At 49.5% G+C, this 17126-nt stretch overlaps 1 protein-coding gene across 5 annotated transcripts in view; it reads left to right on the top strand.

The window, feature by feature from the left end:
- Nucleotides 1–17126, top strand: part of PREX1 (phosphatidylinositol-3,4,5-trisphosphate dependent Rac exchange factor 1) — a 205360-nt gene that overhangs the window by 125958 nt on the left and 62276 nt on the right. For 4 of the 5 annotated variants that reach the window (XM_005569681.4, XM_074005510.1, XM_065523273.2 and 1 more), the window contains exons 7-10: nucleotides 2921–3054; nucleotides 11091–11209; nucleotides 12779–12928; nucleotides 14454–14601. In XM_005569681.4, the coding sequence (XP_005569738.3) occupies nucleotides 2921–3054; nucleotides 11091–11209; nucleotides 12779–12928; nucleotides 14454–14601 (551 nt within the window). Of the gene's footprint in view, nucleotides 1–2920; nucleotides 3055–11090; nucleotides 11210–12778; nucleotides 12929–14431; nucleotides 14602–17126 lie in introns of those variants that run through there. The other variant, XM_074005511.1, reaches the window with a different exon arrangement.

The following is a 17126-nucleotide window of genomic DNA, read 5'->3' as shown; positions in this document are numbered from 1 at the left end:
TTCAGCTGCAGTTGGCTGGGTGGTGATTAGCCAAGGCTGGAGAGGCAGCTTCCCAGGCTGGGCGCACTTCCTCTCCTAGGACCCCCGAGATGGCCTTGGCAGCAGGGTTCAGGTCTAGGGCTGTGTGACCTTGGGGTTTGGCAGCTGGGCCAGGTACCAGATTCTTCTTCAACTGCCCCTTTGGAGCCTAGAAGGGTTGGTGGGTGGGCATGAGGGAGCCAAGGCAAAAGGAAGGGGAGGCACGTGGGCTCCAGGGACTACCGAACTGGTGTCTGCTCTGTGCTGCCCATGGGCCATGATGAAGCTCCAGGGAGTCCCTGTCACCCTGTTTGCGAGGATGCCTGGGGTCCCAGGGGCGCTTCCTCATGACAGCCCTGAGTCTTGGTGCAGCAGGCTGCTGCCTCGGTGGAAACCTGAGATCTGTCTGTGGGCATGCAGTCGTCCGTGCCCACCTGGCCCCTAGCCAAGCTGAAGGCCGTGATGTGTGATAATGAGTGCAGGCTCCTGTCCCGGCTGCACAGCTCTTCACCACAAGGAAGCTGCTTTCCCGGTCTCCAGAGGGGTCTCTGGCACTGTTGAGTGAAAGGGTTTGTTGTACCCAACTGGACCATGGGCACAGAGCAGACCAGCTCTAACACCAGCGAGAGAGTCCCTTGTAGGCCGTTAGCAGACAGCCTGGCTTCTCGGCTGCCAGAACCAGTTCCCCTTACTGGGTCTCAGAAAGAATTGAGTCAGCAGGTCCCAGTGGGGTAGGAACTCCATGTTGGTTCTGGGTGTTCAGTGTTTGGGGAAGGAGATTCTGTGAATAATTATTCCTCTCTCCCCAAGTTCATTTCCAGGCAGGGACAACATCACTTCTTGTTTCTTTCTTCAGTGTAATCTGCCGGTCTGTCACATGAAACTCCCTTAAAACACTGCTTTTGCATAATATTCCTTGGGCCTAAATGTCCGTGGCACCCTGTTGTCTGTACCTTATTGTATTAATTAAAGTCCGCGGTTGACTGCTATAGGGAAGCGATGCAGCGGCCTCAGGGAGGTGGCTCATTAGCATTGCACCGCAGTTCTCATTAGCAGCGCAGAGGTGGACAGCCAGGCTGGGGTGGGCAGCTCTGCTCTGCCGGGACCCAGTTTCCCTCCAGCTCCTTACCCCACCATCTGCTGCAGTGTATCCCACTACCCCAGCCTGTGGAAAGAGGAAAGGGAGGGAAGCCATTTTCTTTCAAGGATGTGCCCTGGCAGTGAGGCACATTGGTGATCGCTTAGTCATGTGACCACACCTGGCACAAGGGAGACTGGGAGATGTAGTCTGTGGCTGGGCAGCCAAGTACCAGGCAAGACTCCATTCCCCAAAATGACAGAAGAGGGACGTGGATTGAGGGGCTGCCTCATTTGGCATTCGGTGCCCACCAAGGTTTCTTTTCTTCTCTCTTTGGACTTTGGGATCTCTCTGCCCTTGCCTGGGTCCTCTCGGCTTCAGGGAGACCTATGTGATCCCAGGCTCTGAGGATCCCTCCCAACCAGGACCTTCCCATCCCTGCCCTCAGCCTCTTTTCCTATTTTTTTTTTTTTTTTTTTTAAGATAAGAGTTCTGCTCTGTCACCCAGGCTGGAGTGCAATGGTGTGATCTCGGCTCACTGCAACCTCTGCCTCCCAGGTTCAAGCGATTCTCTGCCTCACCCTCCTGAGTATCTAGGATTACAGGCACCCGCCATCATGCCCGGCTAATTTTTGTATTTTTGTAGAGATGGGGTTTCACCATGTTGGCCAGGCTGGTCTTGAACTCCTGACCTCAGGTAATCCTCCTGCCTCAGCCTCCCAAAGGATTACAGGCATGAGCCACCACGCCCAGCCAGCCTCTTTATGTTAATTTTTGTCTTCCAAGGTCTGCTGGCTCCTCCCTGATGCCTTTCCCAGCCACTCTGCCCGGATGCTCACTGATGTTCAGTGAACTTCATGCATTCAGTGAACTTTGTCACCCCTTCCCCTGCCTCTCAGCATAGGTGACCAGGTTTAGGATTGACATGTACATCTTTAACTTAGCTAGGTGGAATGCCCACAGGATCCTGCCCCTGATGTTTTACATATTGCATTTGTTGAGCACCTACTGTGTGCCAGAGAATGTTGTGGGTGCTGGGCATACACAGGGCACATAGTTGATTCAGGCCCTGTCCTTACAGAAGGGGCATTCAGATGAGGGATATATAGTAACAAGTCAAGACATAAATAGTGGGGAAGGAATAGGTGAAAAAAAAACCCACAATAAAAACTGAATGAGGTCAGGCGTGGTGGCTCATGTCTGTAATCCCTGCACTTTGGGAGGCCGAGGCGGTTGGATCACTTGAGGTCAGGAGTTCAAGACCAGCCTGACCAACATGGTGAAACCCTGTCTCTACTAAAAAAATACAAAATTAGCTGAGCATGGTAGTGCATGCCTGTAATTCCAGCTACTTGGGAGGCTGAGGCAGGAAGAATCCCTTGAACCCAAGAGGCGGAGCTTGCAGTGAGCTGAGATTGCGCCATTGCACTCCAGCCTGGGCGACAGAGTGAGACTCCGTCTCAAGAAAAAAAAAAAAAAAAAAAAAAAAAAATCCAAAAAACAAAACCTGAACCAAAACATACCCAGATGCTGACTAGGACCTATTAGCTGTATGAGCTGGATGAGTCATTCCTTCCTGAGCCCCAAGTCCCTCTCCTGTAAAAGGGACATGTGGTCACATCAGTGTGCCCTCCCCAGGATTTTCCTGGCATGCTCAGCAGATGGAAACCACTAATCACATCGTATTGATTTTCTGTCCATTGACAGGCTTGCTGGTGGAATTTTTGGCGTGCGGCAGGTGGTAGTGTAGTAGGTTCTATCTCTGGGAAAGGAAGGGGATGTTCCTGGGTAGGCTCATTCACTGCATCCTCATTGCTCTCCCAGGGTTCCAACCTCACCGACATCTGCACTCAGCTCCTCCTGCAAGGGACTTTGTTAAAGATCTCGGCGGGCAACATCCAGGAAAGGGCCTTCTTCCTCTTCGACAACCTCCTTGTCTACTGCAAGCGGAAATCCAGGTAAGTGGCCAGGACACTGAGATGGGGTCTAGCCTGCTACCTTCTCCAGGTGATGCCCTGGGCTTGTCACTCCCCTCTCTGGGCCTCCCTTTCCTGTGAGGTGAGGGATTTGTTCTAAATCAGTGCTGCTAGTAGAAATACGATGCGAGCCACATGTTATGTTAAATGTTCTAGTAGCCTTTAAAAAATGTAACAAGTCAAGACGTAAATAAAACAGTAAAAAAGTAAAAAAAAAAAAGTGAAAAAAATTTACTTTTTTACCTTTAAAAAGGTAAAAAGAAACAGGTAAAATGAATTTAAATAATATATTTTATTTAACCTAATAGATCCCCAAATACTGGAATATTATATTCGATTATAATTATACAAGTAATTATTATTTAAAAAATTATTAAAGAGATATTTTGTGTGGTGGGTTTTTTTTTTTTACACTAAGTCCTCAAAATCTGGTGTGTATGTCATACTCACAAAACACCTGAATTTGTCCTGGGCACGTTTGAAGTGCTCAGTAGCTGCCTGTGGCTCGTGGCTACCATATTGGATAGTGTAGGTCTAGATGACTGTGGAAACTGGGAGGTTCTTTGTGACACCAACATCCTGTAATTCTAAGATCTAAAAGTTGAGGGTTAGAGAGGAGTGAAGCTCTTTCACTGTTCAGTTTTCGGAGGGTCGGGATAGTTTCTTCAGCTTCTTTGTGTCTCTCACTGGTGCTTCTTGCAATCTGTAGAGTCTAGGAGTAAGTGGATGGATGACTGAGTAGGTAGACAGAGGCAGGTGTATGTGTGATGGAAAGTGTGGTGACGGGTTGTGTGGGCACACGGGATGAGGCACAGATGGTGGAGGTTTGGGAGGTGAATAGATGGTAGATAGGAGGAGGCAGGGAGGGAAGGAAGGAATGTGGATGGATGTTGGAATTGACGTGTGGGTGAGTGAATGAGTGTTTGAATGCTTGGAGGTTTAGGAGACTGCTGGATGGAAGAATAGATGGAAAGCTGGGGGCATGTGTGGATGTTCAGGCAGTTAGAGAAATGGATATGAAGATTGGCGGATATGTGTCTAGATGAATGGTAGATTGGGGTCTTCTGGTATGGTGTATTGAGTGATTGGGTAGATGGATGGATGGATGGGTGGTTATATAATTGGGAAGGTGGGTGGGTGACAGAGGTTTGGAGATTAGTGGATGGATGGCCAGTTGGTTGGCATGTTGGTGGATGGGTAGGTGTTTAGTTGATAGCTGCTGAGGTGGTTGGGCTCTGGAAGGGAAAGTGGGACAGTTGGATTACTGAGTGGATGGATGGGTGAATGATTGGAGAGAGGGGAAATTAGGAGGTGGATGCGGCCGGTGGATGCCTGTAGTAGTTGGTGGGAACTGATGGTTGGATGTGTGGGTGGGTGGGTGGATTGGCACAGAGAGATTCCTGACTTTACGTTTTCATGTTCAGCAGTTATAGGATGGTCTCAGCTGACCCCTGCAGCACTTTTCAGAATCTCTTTGCTGTTACTTTGTGTTAGGGACAAAATAGTGATGTTTCAGAGGCTTCTTAACTTCTCTCTCTCGCAAAGACTAGAGCTGAGGCCTGAGGTCCAGGCCCTAAGCCCTACCTTCAGCATTTCCTATAACTTGCTTTGTGGTCCAGGCCATGCCACTGATCATCTCTGAGCCTCAGTTTCCTTGTCTGTCTGTGCTGGGCTCCTAAGGTATAGTGAGAAACCTTACCACTGGATGAATAATGGATGCTCCATACCCATGTGTGGGCTTCCCAATGTCCTCCTCTTCCAGTGGGCCTCTCTGAGCCTTCGTTTTCTCTTCTGTAAAGTGGGGACGATCAGACCCTTCTTGTGGTAGTTTGGTTAAGAGCTAGGCCCCCCCCATTGGATCCCTGTTTAGCCGCCTTTGCAGCTCTGTGACTTTGCCTCTCTCTGTGCCTCAGTTTCCTCTTTGTAACACAGAGTCAATGATCGTATGTACCTCTTAGGACCGTTGAAGATCAGATATGTGAGTGTGCCTGGCATATAGTGGGTGCACAGCATAGTAGCTGCCAGCACCATTGTTGTTAACTTGGCTCTGGTGTGGTCACACAGGTACAGCTCCTGGTGCACAGGAGGCTCTGAAACCACGGGCCCTTCCCCACTGCCCTTTCCCCCCTGTTCTGGGCTTGGCCCTCCCTGTGAGGGCCTGGGCCTCCTGCTTCTGCTGTCTCCCAGTGGCTGGCTCAGCATGGCCCTTTCTCATTTGCTCCTTCATTCCCGTCCACTCCTTGAGGTCTGTCTGTCTCATGTCCTGCTGTCTGCTCATGAACGCCCCCTTCTCCTCTTTCCCTGCCTTCTCTGGGGCTGTCCTCAGAGTCCTCCTTGGTTAGTTTCAGGGCTGCTGCCAATGTCCGTCCTGAGCCCTGCCCCACCACTCTGCCCCGAGCAGTCTGGAGCAGGCACTTTTCCCAGAACACTGGGGTTTGGAAAACAGAACGTCCCTTTAGGCCTCTGTGACCTGCTCCCAACTTTTAGCTGAGTTTACTCAGCCTTTGGCTTCTGGGTGCAGGCTCTGCCTCCTCTGAGGCAGTCTCACCTGTGCAGGGACAGCAGCTGATTCTGATAGTACTGGATTCCAAGTGGGCTCCCTAGGGCCTTCCTTGTGGGTGCCCTGAGCCTTTCAAGGCCATTCCCCACCTCACTTCCACAAGCGAGCCAGGCTGGCTGCAGGGAAAGGGCGCATCTATCTGTCTCTTGAGAGAAGCTGGCAGGTGGCCAGCATTCCTGCTTTTGGATGGAGAGCCAAAGGGCTGAGCTCTGAGAGGCCCAGGAGATTGGGCAATGGTGAGTGGATCTCCCGGCCTGAGTCCGATGTGGGTGCAGGCAATGCCTGGAGTGGCTTGGTGACTGCTGCCTGTGTTTGTCTTTGTCTGGGTCATGCAGGGCACCACCCGTCCAGGACATGGGTCAGGGGAGGTCTCTGACTCACAGTGCTTCTGGGCGAATTCAAAAGCAGAGGCTCCTTGGGTGTCTGAAGTGGAAAATGGGAAGGAGTGTTTTAAAAACCCACCTCCCATCCTCCAGAAGGGGAAACCAAGACCCAGAAGAGCAAAGTTGCATGCATCTCAGCCCCCTGCTTAGCATCTTAGAGGCAGCAGTAGTGTGTCGCCGTTAAGAACACAGAGGGCCGGGCGCAGTGACTCACGCCTGTAATCCCAGCACTTTGGGAGACCGAGGCGGGCGGATCACAAGGTCAGAAGATCGAGGCCATCCAGGCTAACACGGTGAAAACCTGTCTCTACTGAAAATGCAAAGAAATTAGCCGGGTGTGGTGGCATGCGCATGTGATCCCAGCTACTCCGGCGGCTGAGGCAGGAGAATCACTTGAATCAGGGAGGTGGAGGTTGCAGTGAGCTGAGATGGCGCCACTGCACTCCAGCCTGGGGGACAGAGCGAGACTCTGTCTCAAAAAAAAAATAAGAAAAAGAAAAAAAGAACATAGGGGCTGTGCTTACTATCTGTGTGACCTTGAGCAAATTATGTCAGCTGTGTGTGCCTCTGTTTTCCTACCCGTTATATGGGGATAAAAGTAGTCCTCATTTCATGGGGTTGTTTTTACAGAGTAAAACATGTAAAGGGTAGACGTGTAATGTGGTTAGAATAAGGCCTGGTACGTGGTCAAGTGGAAGAAATAGAAATATGTATCTTTATTTGGGTGTCTCACACGTAGCTCACACTTCAGTTGTGTCTGAAAAGGGTTCTTCTTTTTTATCTTACTTCTGCCCCTTGGATCTTCCTCATTACCAGTAAATGGTACCAAAATTCGTATTAAGTCAAGGTTCTCCAGAGCGACAGACTCAATAGGGTGTGTGTGTGTGTGTGTGTGTGTGTGTGTGTGTGTGTGTGTGTGTGTAAAGAGATTTAAATAAGCAATTGACTCATGTGATTATGGAGGCTGACAGGTCCCAAGTTCTGTCGTCCACAAGCTGAAGACAAGCCAATAGTGTCGTTCTGATCCTAGGATTGGCAGGCTCAGGACCCAGGAAGAACGGGTATCTGCTTGAGTCTGGAGGCAGGAGAAGAAATTTGCTCAGGAGCTGAAGACAGAATCTTCTTGATTTTGAGCTAAACTTATCCCCATACCTACTTCATCAGCAAGTCCTTTCCATCCTGTCATCAAACTTTGTCCAGAACCTCAGTGCAATTCCAATAAACTCTAGGAGGGGGTTTGTGTACGTGTGTATGTATGTATGTGTGTGTGTGTATGATCAGCTGACGGTAAAATTTACAGGAAAATCCAGAGACAGAAATAGCAAAGACAATTATGAAGAAGGTCAAAGCTAAGGGACCATTATTACCAGATTCCAAGTCCTGCTGTAAGGTCATAGTAATTAAGATAGTGTGGTATTGGTATGAAAACAGATACGTAGAGTAATGGAATCAAATAATGAGTTAGAAATAGACCCACATGTAAGCAGTCATTTGAATTTCAACAAAAGCACTAATGCAGTACAATAAATGGTGCTTGGTCAGTTTGATATCCAGTGGGGGAAAAGGTGATTCTTGACCCTTACCTCATACCAAACACAAAAATCAACTTCAGCTGGATCATAGATTTAAATGTAAACGGTAGAACAATAAGGCTTCTAGAAGAAAGCAAAGGAGAGTATCTTCATGAGCTAGGGGTAAGCAAATGTCTTAAATAGGACAAAGAGTATAGTTGTGAAGGAGAACTAAATTCATTAGACTATGTTAAAATTAAGAATTTCATTTAAAAATACTGTGAGGAGAGTGAAAAGACAAGCCACAGACTGGGAAAAGGTTTTTATAGTCCGTATAATGGCTAGAGTGTTCACATCCAGAATATATAAAGAGGCCCTGTAGCCAGATTTGGCCCTGTGCCCATTTTTGTCAATAAAGTTTTATTGGAACACAGTTATACCCATTTGTTTATATACAGTCTTAGCTGCTTTGATGCCATAAGGGCAGAGTTGAGTAGTTGTAAAGAGACCGTATGGCCTACGAAACTGAAAATGTGTACTATTTGGCCCTTTTCAGAAAAAAACAATTGCCAACCTCTGCTTTAAATAATTAAGAAAATTCAACAATAAATGACAAGGGACAGTCATTTCACAAAAGAAGGCACCAGATCACTAATAAACATGCAGTGGTGTTTGAGGTTATTTACTTATCAGGGAACTACAGATGAAATGTTAATGAGCTACTACTATATACGTACCATAATGGCCAAAATGAGAAATAAAATACCAGTTATAGAGGATATGGAACAACCGGAATGTTCCTACACTGTTAGGCATGGGAAAATCGGTACAACTATTTTGGAAAACAGCTTGGCAGTATCTCCTAAAGCTAATCATGCACATTCCTTATCACTCAGTAATTCAGCTCCTCAGGTATCTAACCCAAAGAAATGTCTTTGTCAGGCACGTGCAGGAATCTCACAGCAGCACCACACTGGAAAGAAGCCCAGTGTGTGGCCACGTCACTCCACCCGGCAGCATCGGTAACTCTCACAGCCGTGAGGCTGAGTGAAGGAAGCTGAACACAAAAGCACACACTTATGATTCCATTTGTGTAAAGTTCAAAAACAGGCGAAGCAAATCTATGGGGTTAGACGTCAGGACAGTGGTTACCCTTGTCAGGGGAAGAGGGCAGGGATGGGAAAGGGGTGTAAGGGGGTGCTTATGGGGAGCTAAACATGTTGATACAGGTGTGTTCCCTTGCAAAAATTAATTGAGCCATATTAATGCTGCTTTGGGCATTTTTTTCTGTGTAGATTTTATACTTTAATACCAAGTTTACAAAAATATATGCACATATGTATGTATATGTTTATATGTATGTGTATACACACACAAACGCACACATACGCACTCTCATCCTTATCTCATCTTGATGATTGCAGTGGTCTCCTCTCTGGTTCTAGTCCCTTCTACACCAGCAGACAGAGGGAGTCTCTTGAAACCGAAGTCCATCCCATTCCGCCTGTGCTCCAACCCTCCATGGCTCCCATCTCACACACACAGCAGAAGCCCACATCTTCGCCCCTTACAACTTAGTTTTCAGAGAGATAAGTCTCTTCCACATTCCCGAATCCTCAGCTTATCTCGTATTTCATTTACCCACTTAGAGTAACAAGTACACATCAGCCAAGTCGGTGTGGGAACACACCCACTGGCTCTTGGTGAGCATACAGCCCACCTGCTGGAGCAGAGGCCTGTGCACACCACCAAGTGGCCGTTGAGCTCTGGGAGTTCATTTTCTGCCCTATCTTCACCAGAGCATTTATCTTCACCAGAGCCCTATCTTCCACCAGAGCCTCTGATCTAACATATGGTTTACCTTACTTAGGGACTGTCTCTGTGTCCCGCCTCCAACCCTACATTAGAAGTTGAGTTCCCAGAGATGTTGCTTTGTTCAGCCATGCAGCCCCAGTACCTAAAACAGTGCCTGGCACATTCTCCACGTGGCTTGTTGGTTACACAGATGAGTGACTCCCCATGGCTTCTGACTTGGTATCCTCCTCATAGGAAGCTCTGGCCAAATGTTTGTTGAGTGACTGTTTTAGTCCCTTCAGGCTGCTATAACAAAATACCAGAAACTGGAGGTTTTAAACAACAGAAATTCGGGCTGGGCGTGGTGGCTCATACCTGTAATCCCAACACTTTGGGAGGCCGAGGCGGGTGGATCACTTGAGGTCAGGAATTCAAGACCAGCCTGGCCAATGTAGTGAAACCCCGTCTCTACAAAAAATACAAAAATTAGCCGAGTGTGGTGGCACATGCCTGTAGTCCCACCTACTTGGGAGGCTGAGGCAGGAGAATCATTTGAACCTGGGAGGCAGAGGCTGCAGTGAGCTGAGATCATACTACTGCACTCCAGCCTGGACGTCAGAGCGAGGCTCCATCTCAAAAAAAAAAAATAAATAAATAAAATAAGGCCGGCACGGTGGCTCACACCTGTAATCCCAGCACTTTGGGAGGCCGAGGTGGGTGGATCATGAGGTCAGGAGATGGATGGAGACCTTCCTGGCTAACACAGTGAAACCCTGTCTCTACTAAAAATACAAAAAATTATCTGGGCATGGTGAGACATGCCTGTAGTCCCAGCTACTTGGGAGGCTGAGGCAGGAGAATCACTTGAAGCCGGGAGGCGGAGGTTGCAGTGAGCTAAGATCACGCCAGTGCACTCCAGCCAGGGCGACAGAGCGAGACTCTGTCTTAAAAATAATAAAAAAATAAATAAAATGAAATAAAGTAAAAACAGAAATGTATTTTGTACAGTTCTAGAGGCTGTGAAGTCCAAGATTAAAGGTGCTGGTAGACTCGGTGCTGGCAAGGGCCTGCTTTCTGCTTCATAGATGGTGCCTTCTTGCTGTGTCCTGCCACGGCAGAAGGGGCGAGCAAGCTCTCTGAGGCCTCTTTTATAAGGGCCTAATCTCATTCATGAGGTCCTTTTCCCCCTGACCTCATCATCTCTCAAAGGCTCTACCTCCTAATACCATTACCTTGGGGGTTAGGATATAACTTATGAATTTTGGAGGGACACCAACATTTAGACTATAGGAATGGGTGAATGATAGAATTCACTTGAGTGAATGATTGAACCATGGGAAGGTGGATGATGGATAGATGGATGGATGGATGAATGGACCACCAATTCCAAGCCTCCTTCCATTCTGGTCCTATTTCAGGAAGTTCCTGTCTTTGAGAAATTTAATAGGCCTGTCCCCATTTTCTAGCCAAGAAGATTGGGTTTCTGTTACCTCCTGTTGGTCTCCCATGTCTCCTCTTGGCTGAAAAGTAGCTCTGTGGAGTCAGGAAGGCTATTAGCCTGTTTTCCAGATGAGGAAGCTGTGGCTGGAAGAGAAGAGACTTGTTCAGGTTACCCCAGCACCAGCCAAACACGCCCGCTCCTGAACCCTGCCTGGGGCTCCTCTCTGTCTCCTGGTCTCCCCTCAGTGTTGCGTTCCCCTTTGTGCTATTGAAAACAGTTGCATCTGGGAGGTGACGTGCAGGGGACACTGACTTCTCACTGTCTTTCAGGGTCACCGGGAGCAAGAAGTCCACTAAGAGGACCAAATCCATCAATGGCTCCCTCTACATCTTCAGGGGCCGAATCAACACTGAAGTCATGGAGGTCGAGAACGTGGAAGATGGGACAGGTAGCCCCTCCCCCAGCCCTGCCTGCGCCCTCCCTGCTCCCTCGCACTCTCTCTGTTTCATTTAAATATATCTTTTTCTTTTATCATGGTACAGAAAAGTACCCAGAGCACAGATGCGTGAAGCGAGTATCTAGGTGGTTAGCATTCAAGTTAAGAAATAAAACACTGTACCCCAAATCCTTCCTCCTTGCAATACCTTCTTCCCCCTAAAAGTAACCACTGTCTGAATTTTGTGATGATCATTTTCTTGCTTTTTAAAAACATTTTTATCTCCTAAGCATTTATGACTAAACATTTTAATTAAAATTTGTTTTTGAACCTTATATAAGTGGTTATATGATTACATGTGTTTAAGTGGCTTTACATATAGTGATTATATATATATGTGTATATATATATATATATATACAACCCACCTGGTCATATAATGGTCATGACCATTTTACTTAAATCGTCATAAAATATGGTGGCTGGGTGTGGTGGCTCACGCCTGTAATCCTAGCACTTTGAGAGGTTGAGGTGGGCAGACTGCTTGAGCCCAGGAATTTGAGACCAGCCTGGGCAACATGGAGAAAACCTGTCTCTACAAAAAATACAAAAACTAGCCGGACATGGTGGCATGCAACTGTGGTCCCAGCTGCTGGGGAGGCTGAGGTGGGAGGATTGTCTGAACCCAGGAGGTCGAGGCTGCAGTGAGCCATGATTTCACCACTGCACTCCAGCCTGGGCGACAGAGTGACATCTTGTCTCCCCACCCCAAAAATATGGTCTACATTTTTTTAACAAACTGTTTATTTCACTCAGCACCACGTTGGTGGGGTTCATCCATGTCTCTGCACGTAGCTGTTTGCAGCCTGTTGGTTTCCGTTGCTGCAGAGTGTTCCACCACGTGAACGTTCCACGCTTCATGCATTCTTTGGGTGGTGGACATTTGGCCTGTTTCCACCGCTCACGGTCACGTACAGTGACGCTGTGAGGGCTCATGTGAGCATCTCCTAGTATGTGTGCTTTTGAGCTTGTCCAGAGCGGGGGTTCTTGCTTGGTTTTGAGCCATAAGCCCCTTTGGCAGTCTCATGAAGCCTGTGGAGCCCTCCTCAGATTCAGGCTTTCGCTTCCCTAGATCATGCTAACCTGTTTGAGCGGTTTTCCAGGTCCCATCCCAGCCAGCGTTGGGTAGGGGTCCCATGTTTAACTTGGCTTGTCAGTCTGGCACTAAAAGTTTTAAGTAACCTCAGTGCCCGAGTGAGATGGGAGGAGCCCAGGAAGCATTTTGGGGCTCCAGGTAAGTGTCTCCCCATGAGTCACTGCTGTGTTTGTGCCTAGAGACAAAGTCTTAAAATGAAGTCCTCTGTCATTGAGTGGTTGAGAGGGGTCTTTGTTTGCATAAGATCTTTCTTGTCCACTGGACAAGGATAAGAAGTGAGCGTTTGAAGGGCTGGAAGTCCAGTTCCCCATCCTGATGCAGGCGAGGACCCTGCCCTGTGCTGGGGTGGAAAGGCTTGGTAATGGGGAGTGTTGAGAGTCACGCGGCTGAGTGTCTGCTGTACCTTTGCCTCCTGCCCCCACCAGCGGATTACCACAGCAACGGCTATACCGTCACCAATGGCTGGAAGATCCACAACACGGCCAAGAACAAGTGGTTTGTCTGCATGGCCAAGACGGCAGAGGAGAAGCAGAAGTGGCTGGACGCCATCATCCGCGAGCGGGAGCAGCGCGAGAGTGAGCGGCAGCTTTGGGGGGCTCGCTTGGGACCCCTGAGCTATGCGTGGCTTCTTCTGAGTGGGGGCTGTGTCTAGGGAAGAGGCATAGGGTCCTTTTCAGGAGGATCGGAGCTGCAAGAAGCAGGTATTTGAAGGGACAGGGAGCTCTGGGACTGTTCCAACTCGGTAGTACCTCAGAGGTTGCCCACTAGACAAATGGGGAAACTGAGGCCCAATAGAAGGGTCTTCCCCTCAACTTCTGCATATCAGTCAGTGGCTCCTCCCTTTGCCCGACAGTTCCGAGTCAAACTGTGCATATCATCCCTGGTCTCCCCTGCAACACCTGCTCCCCAAATTCAATAGATCAACAAGTCCCTTTAACTCTGCCTTTCGCGTGTATATCATACCCATCCGCTTCTCCTCTCCTCTCCCTACTTCCACCCAAGACAAGCCGCCATCCTCTCTCAGGAATATGGGCCCAGCGGGGCCAAATCCATGGATTGTTTGTCTAGAGAAGCTAGACATCTGGATTTTTAGGTGACATTTTCTGATCCTAAATGTTGCATCAACATTTATTAAAATGATATTAGGCCAGATAAACCACTGAACTGGGGGCCTGGTTAGGCAGGGTTGTGACCTCTGAAATTGATCAGGGCTGAGTGTGTGTGTGGTCAGGACTGGGATGGGGTTCAGGGATGTGGCCTAGCTGAGGCCGATCAGTATCTCCGTGGTCTTTGTTGGGCACGTGGGATCATGGGTGGGGGTGTGGCGCAGGTGGGTCTTGGTGGTGAGAATTGGTTGTTGTCCACATCCTGAACTCAGGGCTGGGTTCACAGTGGTCACGAGCACGAATCTGGAACCAACTTCCTGGGTCTAAATTCTGGTTTCACCACTTCCAATTGGGCAACCTTAGGCAGAGAACTGAACTTCTCTGGACCTCAGTTTCTTCATCTGTAAAATGGGGATAATTATGGCACCTTATTACTATGGGTTTCTCATGAGGAGTACTGTCATGTAGTAGGTGCTATAAAAGCATTTGCTGTTGTCAACATTAGATGGGAGTCAAAATAGAAACATGTGGGCAGAGATTAGGGTCAGGTCCTGTGAGCGCTGGCTGGAAGAATGACCAGGCTTTTATCACTGGGCTGGAATGAAGATCCTGACAAGTTTTCTGATAACCTGTGAATCTGGAGACCCACCCTCGGGTTGGGGAGGCAGCATAGGAAAGTGATTAAGAACATAGCTGTAGAGCTTGTTTCCTGGGTTGAAGGCATGACCCCCTGTTATCCCAGGACTTAACCTCTGTGGGTCTCAGCTTTGCTGTCTGTAAAATGGTTGTTTTGAGGTGTCATTGGCAGGTGCCTAGGGCAGTAACAGTCGGTGCCTTCTAGCTGCCGCTGGCGTGGTGGTGGTGGTGGGGGGCAGGTTGGGGGGCAGGTGGCAGGCCGGCTTTTAGGAGCTGTGGGCCTGCCCCTTGTCTCCCCCCGACCCCTCCCTGCCCTGGGTCTGGTGCTCTCTCCAGTGCTGACCGTGCCCCTGTGCAGGCCTGAAGCTGGGCATGGAGCGTGACGCCTACGTCATGATTGCGGAGAAGGGGGAGAAGCTGTACCACATGATGATGAACAAGAAGGTGAACCTCATCAAGGACCGCCGGAGAAAGCTGAGCACTGTCCCCAAGTGCTTTCTTGGCAAGTGAGTGGCCTCACCCTGAACTCCCTGGTTCCCCGGGCTCTCAGCTGGAGGTGGGGCAGATCATCCCCATCCACCCATGCAGCCTGGCCCTGCCCAGGGGCCGTCCTGGCCAGAGCCCCAAAAGGACCTGAATCCTCATGGAGCAGCCCTCAGAGGTCAAGAAGGCTAGTGGGGTCCCTGAATCAGGTCTTTCAACCCACTGCCAGACATAAGTTTTCCACTGTGACCTGGTACAGCCATTCATATAATACTTGATTGAAGCGGAGGTTTCACAGAGCTTACTGTGCTTGATCCCACTCTGAGAATATCTGTTTCTATTCTGTTCTATTCCTTCTATTCTATTCAAGTTGCTTCTTCATTCATTTCAAAATTAATGCTGGCAAGACCCATGACATTGTTTCATAAAGCACTAACGGTTTGAAAAATGCTGCTTAGCACTTGGGAAAAGAGAAGCCACTCTAGGTATTTCAGGCAGGGAGGTATTGAACACAGGTAATTGATTACAAAGGTGTTTTAAGGGCTGGAAGAATAAAGGTAGGCACCCCCACCCCATTTTTTTTTGGCTGGGGCTGCCATGACAAAGTCGCACAAAACTGTGTGGCTTAAACAACAGAAATGTATTGCTTCGCAGTTCTGGAGGCTGGCAGTCCCAGGTCAGGGTGTCGGCAGGGAGGGTGTCTGGTGAGGCCTCTCTTCCTGAGTTACGTGTGAGGGGCAAGGGAAGCTTCTATAACCTTCTCAGTGCTCAGAGCCTCCACTTCCTCTGTTTGGGAAATACAGCCCCATTTTATAACTGGGGTTCAAAGGGGTTAGAACACAGGTGTGATAGGCTGGCTCTTACACTCAGGTCACCTGAGGGTGAGGGCTGGGGCACAGGAGAGGCAGAAGAAATCCAGTCCTTGTAAAATGACCAGGCTGTTTTGAGGCCCTACAACGTGCTAGACACTCCGGAAAGGACAGTGCCAAGGACTTGCAACCTCATGAAACTTGTGGTGCAGCTGGGGAGAGAAGTTTGCCGGCAATGCGGGAACTTTATTTAGAATGTAAGGACTTAAGCTGCCTCCACTTCCTAAAGCCTTTGCAGAGGCCTAGGGTAAAAGCTGCCGTGTTATCACAGTGTTGCGGACCAGGTGAGAGGTTGCGTGGGCCATGCTTGAGCCAGGATGGTCATTGTGGAGGCAGGGAGCAGTGGCTGTGTTTTGGATAACTTGGAAGGCAACAGCATTTGCTGATGGGGTGGAAAAATAAAGGGAGTTCAGGACTGCGAGGCGCTGGAAAGCTAGAGTTGCTCCTTTGAGAAGGGGAAGAAGACGGCGGGAGGAGCAGGCTGCAGGGGGCAGCGGGAAGCCCACCAGTGCAATTGTGGACGGGTTACGGTCAGACTGGTAGACACCCACGTGGAGATGTGGGCTTGTTGGTTGGATGCAAAATCTTGACTTGGGGAGAAAGGTCTGCACTGGGGACCTACACATGGGATATGGCGTTAAATGGTCTTTACAGCCACAAGATGGCCTGAACTGCGCAAGGGCACCTGGAGGGAGAGAAGAGGCAGGCCTGAGCCCTGGGGCCCGATGATGGCATTGGAAGGAGGAGGAGGCAGAGACCTCTGAGTGGAGCTGCTGGCGAGAAGGTGGTGCTCCTCCAGAAGACAGGGGGAGGAAGAGGCGGGGAGGCAGGAGCAGGTCCCTGGGAAGGAGCAGGAGCCCGGTGGAGACTGAAATGCTGATAGACATTCAGGGTGCAGTATGGATGTTGCGCAGGCCACGGAGGCCGAGTGTGGACTTGGGGACAGCTGCACTCATGGCCTGAGGTTTGTGGAGGGGCAGCAGGTGGGAGGGTTCAGACCCGCAGGGTGCCTTGGACTCAGTGCCCTGTTGCCCTCAAGGGTCGGGAACTCCAGCTCTGAGCTTCCATGGAGAGGAGAGTTTGGGCCCTGGAGTTCTGCTGGCTGGGGCGGGTGGGGCGGGGCGGCCTGGCTGGCCTTTTCAGCCAACTCCTAATCCCACAGGAAAGGAGGTTTTTCTCTCAGGAGGGCCTGCTTCCGGGCCCCCTGGGGCCGGAGAACCTTCCCATCTTCTGCCAAACTGCCCAGTCCGGACCGATGAGACAGCCTGTCTGTGATCAGAACTTCAGGAGTGTTCTGCCTCCTCAGGAAGGATTAGAGAGATTTCTTTTACTGCCCATTTGAAATGGAGCCAGGATTGCGGCTTGTTTTGTAACTGCAGGTCTGAAAGGGCCAGCCTTTCTGCAGGAGATTGTTCTGATAAACGCTTCTTCCTGCACGGCTTTGCTGTACGCACAGCCCTAGGGTTTGTGATCCTGCTACCCCCGCCAGGGTTCCACTACTGAGTCTTCTTGTCCAAAATGCCCCCCGGTCCTCCGGGGTGGAAGGACTTGGTAGCCACCGAGATATTGATCAAGCCCTTTGCTGCATGTAATGGCATTCAGCCCTGTCTTTTAATCCCCACACAACACCGTGAAACAGGCACTGCCATTTTCCCCATTTTAAAAGTGAGGAAACTGAG

Source organism: Macaca fascicularis, chromosome 10 (assembly GCF_037993035.2).
Source record: "Macaca fascicularis isolate 582-1 chromosome 10, T2T-MFA8v1.1".
NCBI classification, from domain to species: Eukaryota; Metazoa; Chordata; class Mammalia; order Primates; family Cercopithecidae; genus Macaca; species Macaca fascicularis.
Note: the sequence above shows the minus strand (reverse complement) of the source record. Positions and strands in the feature narration are given on the sequence as shown.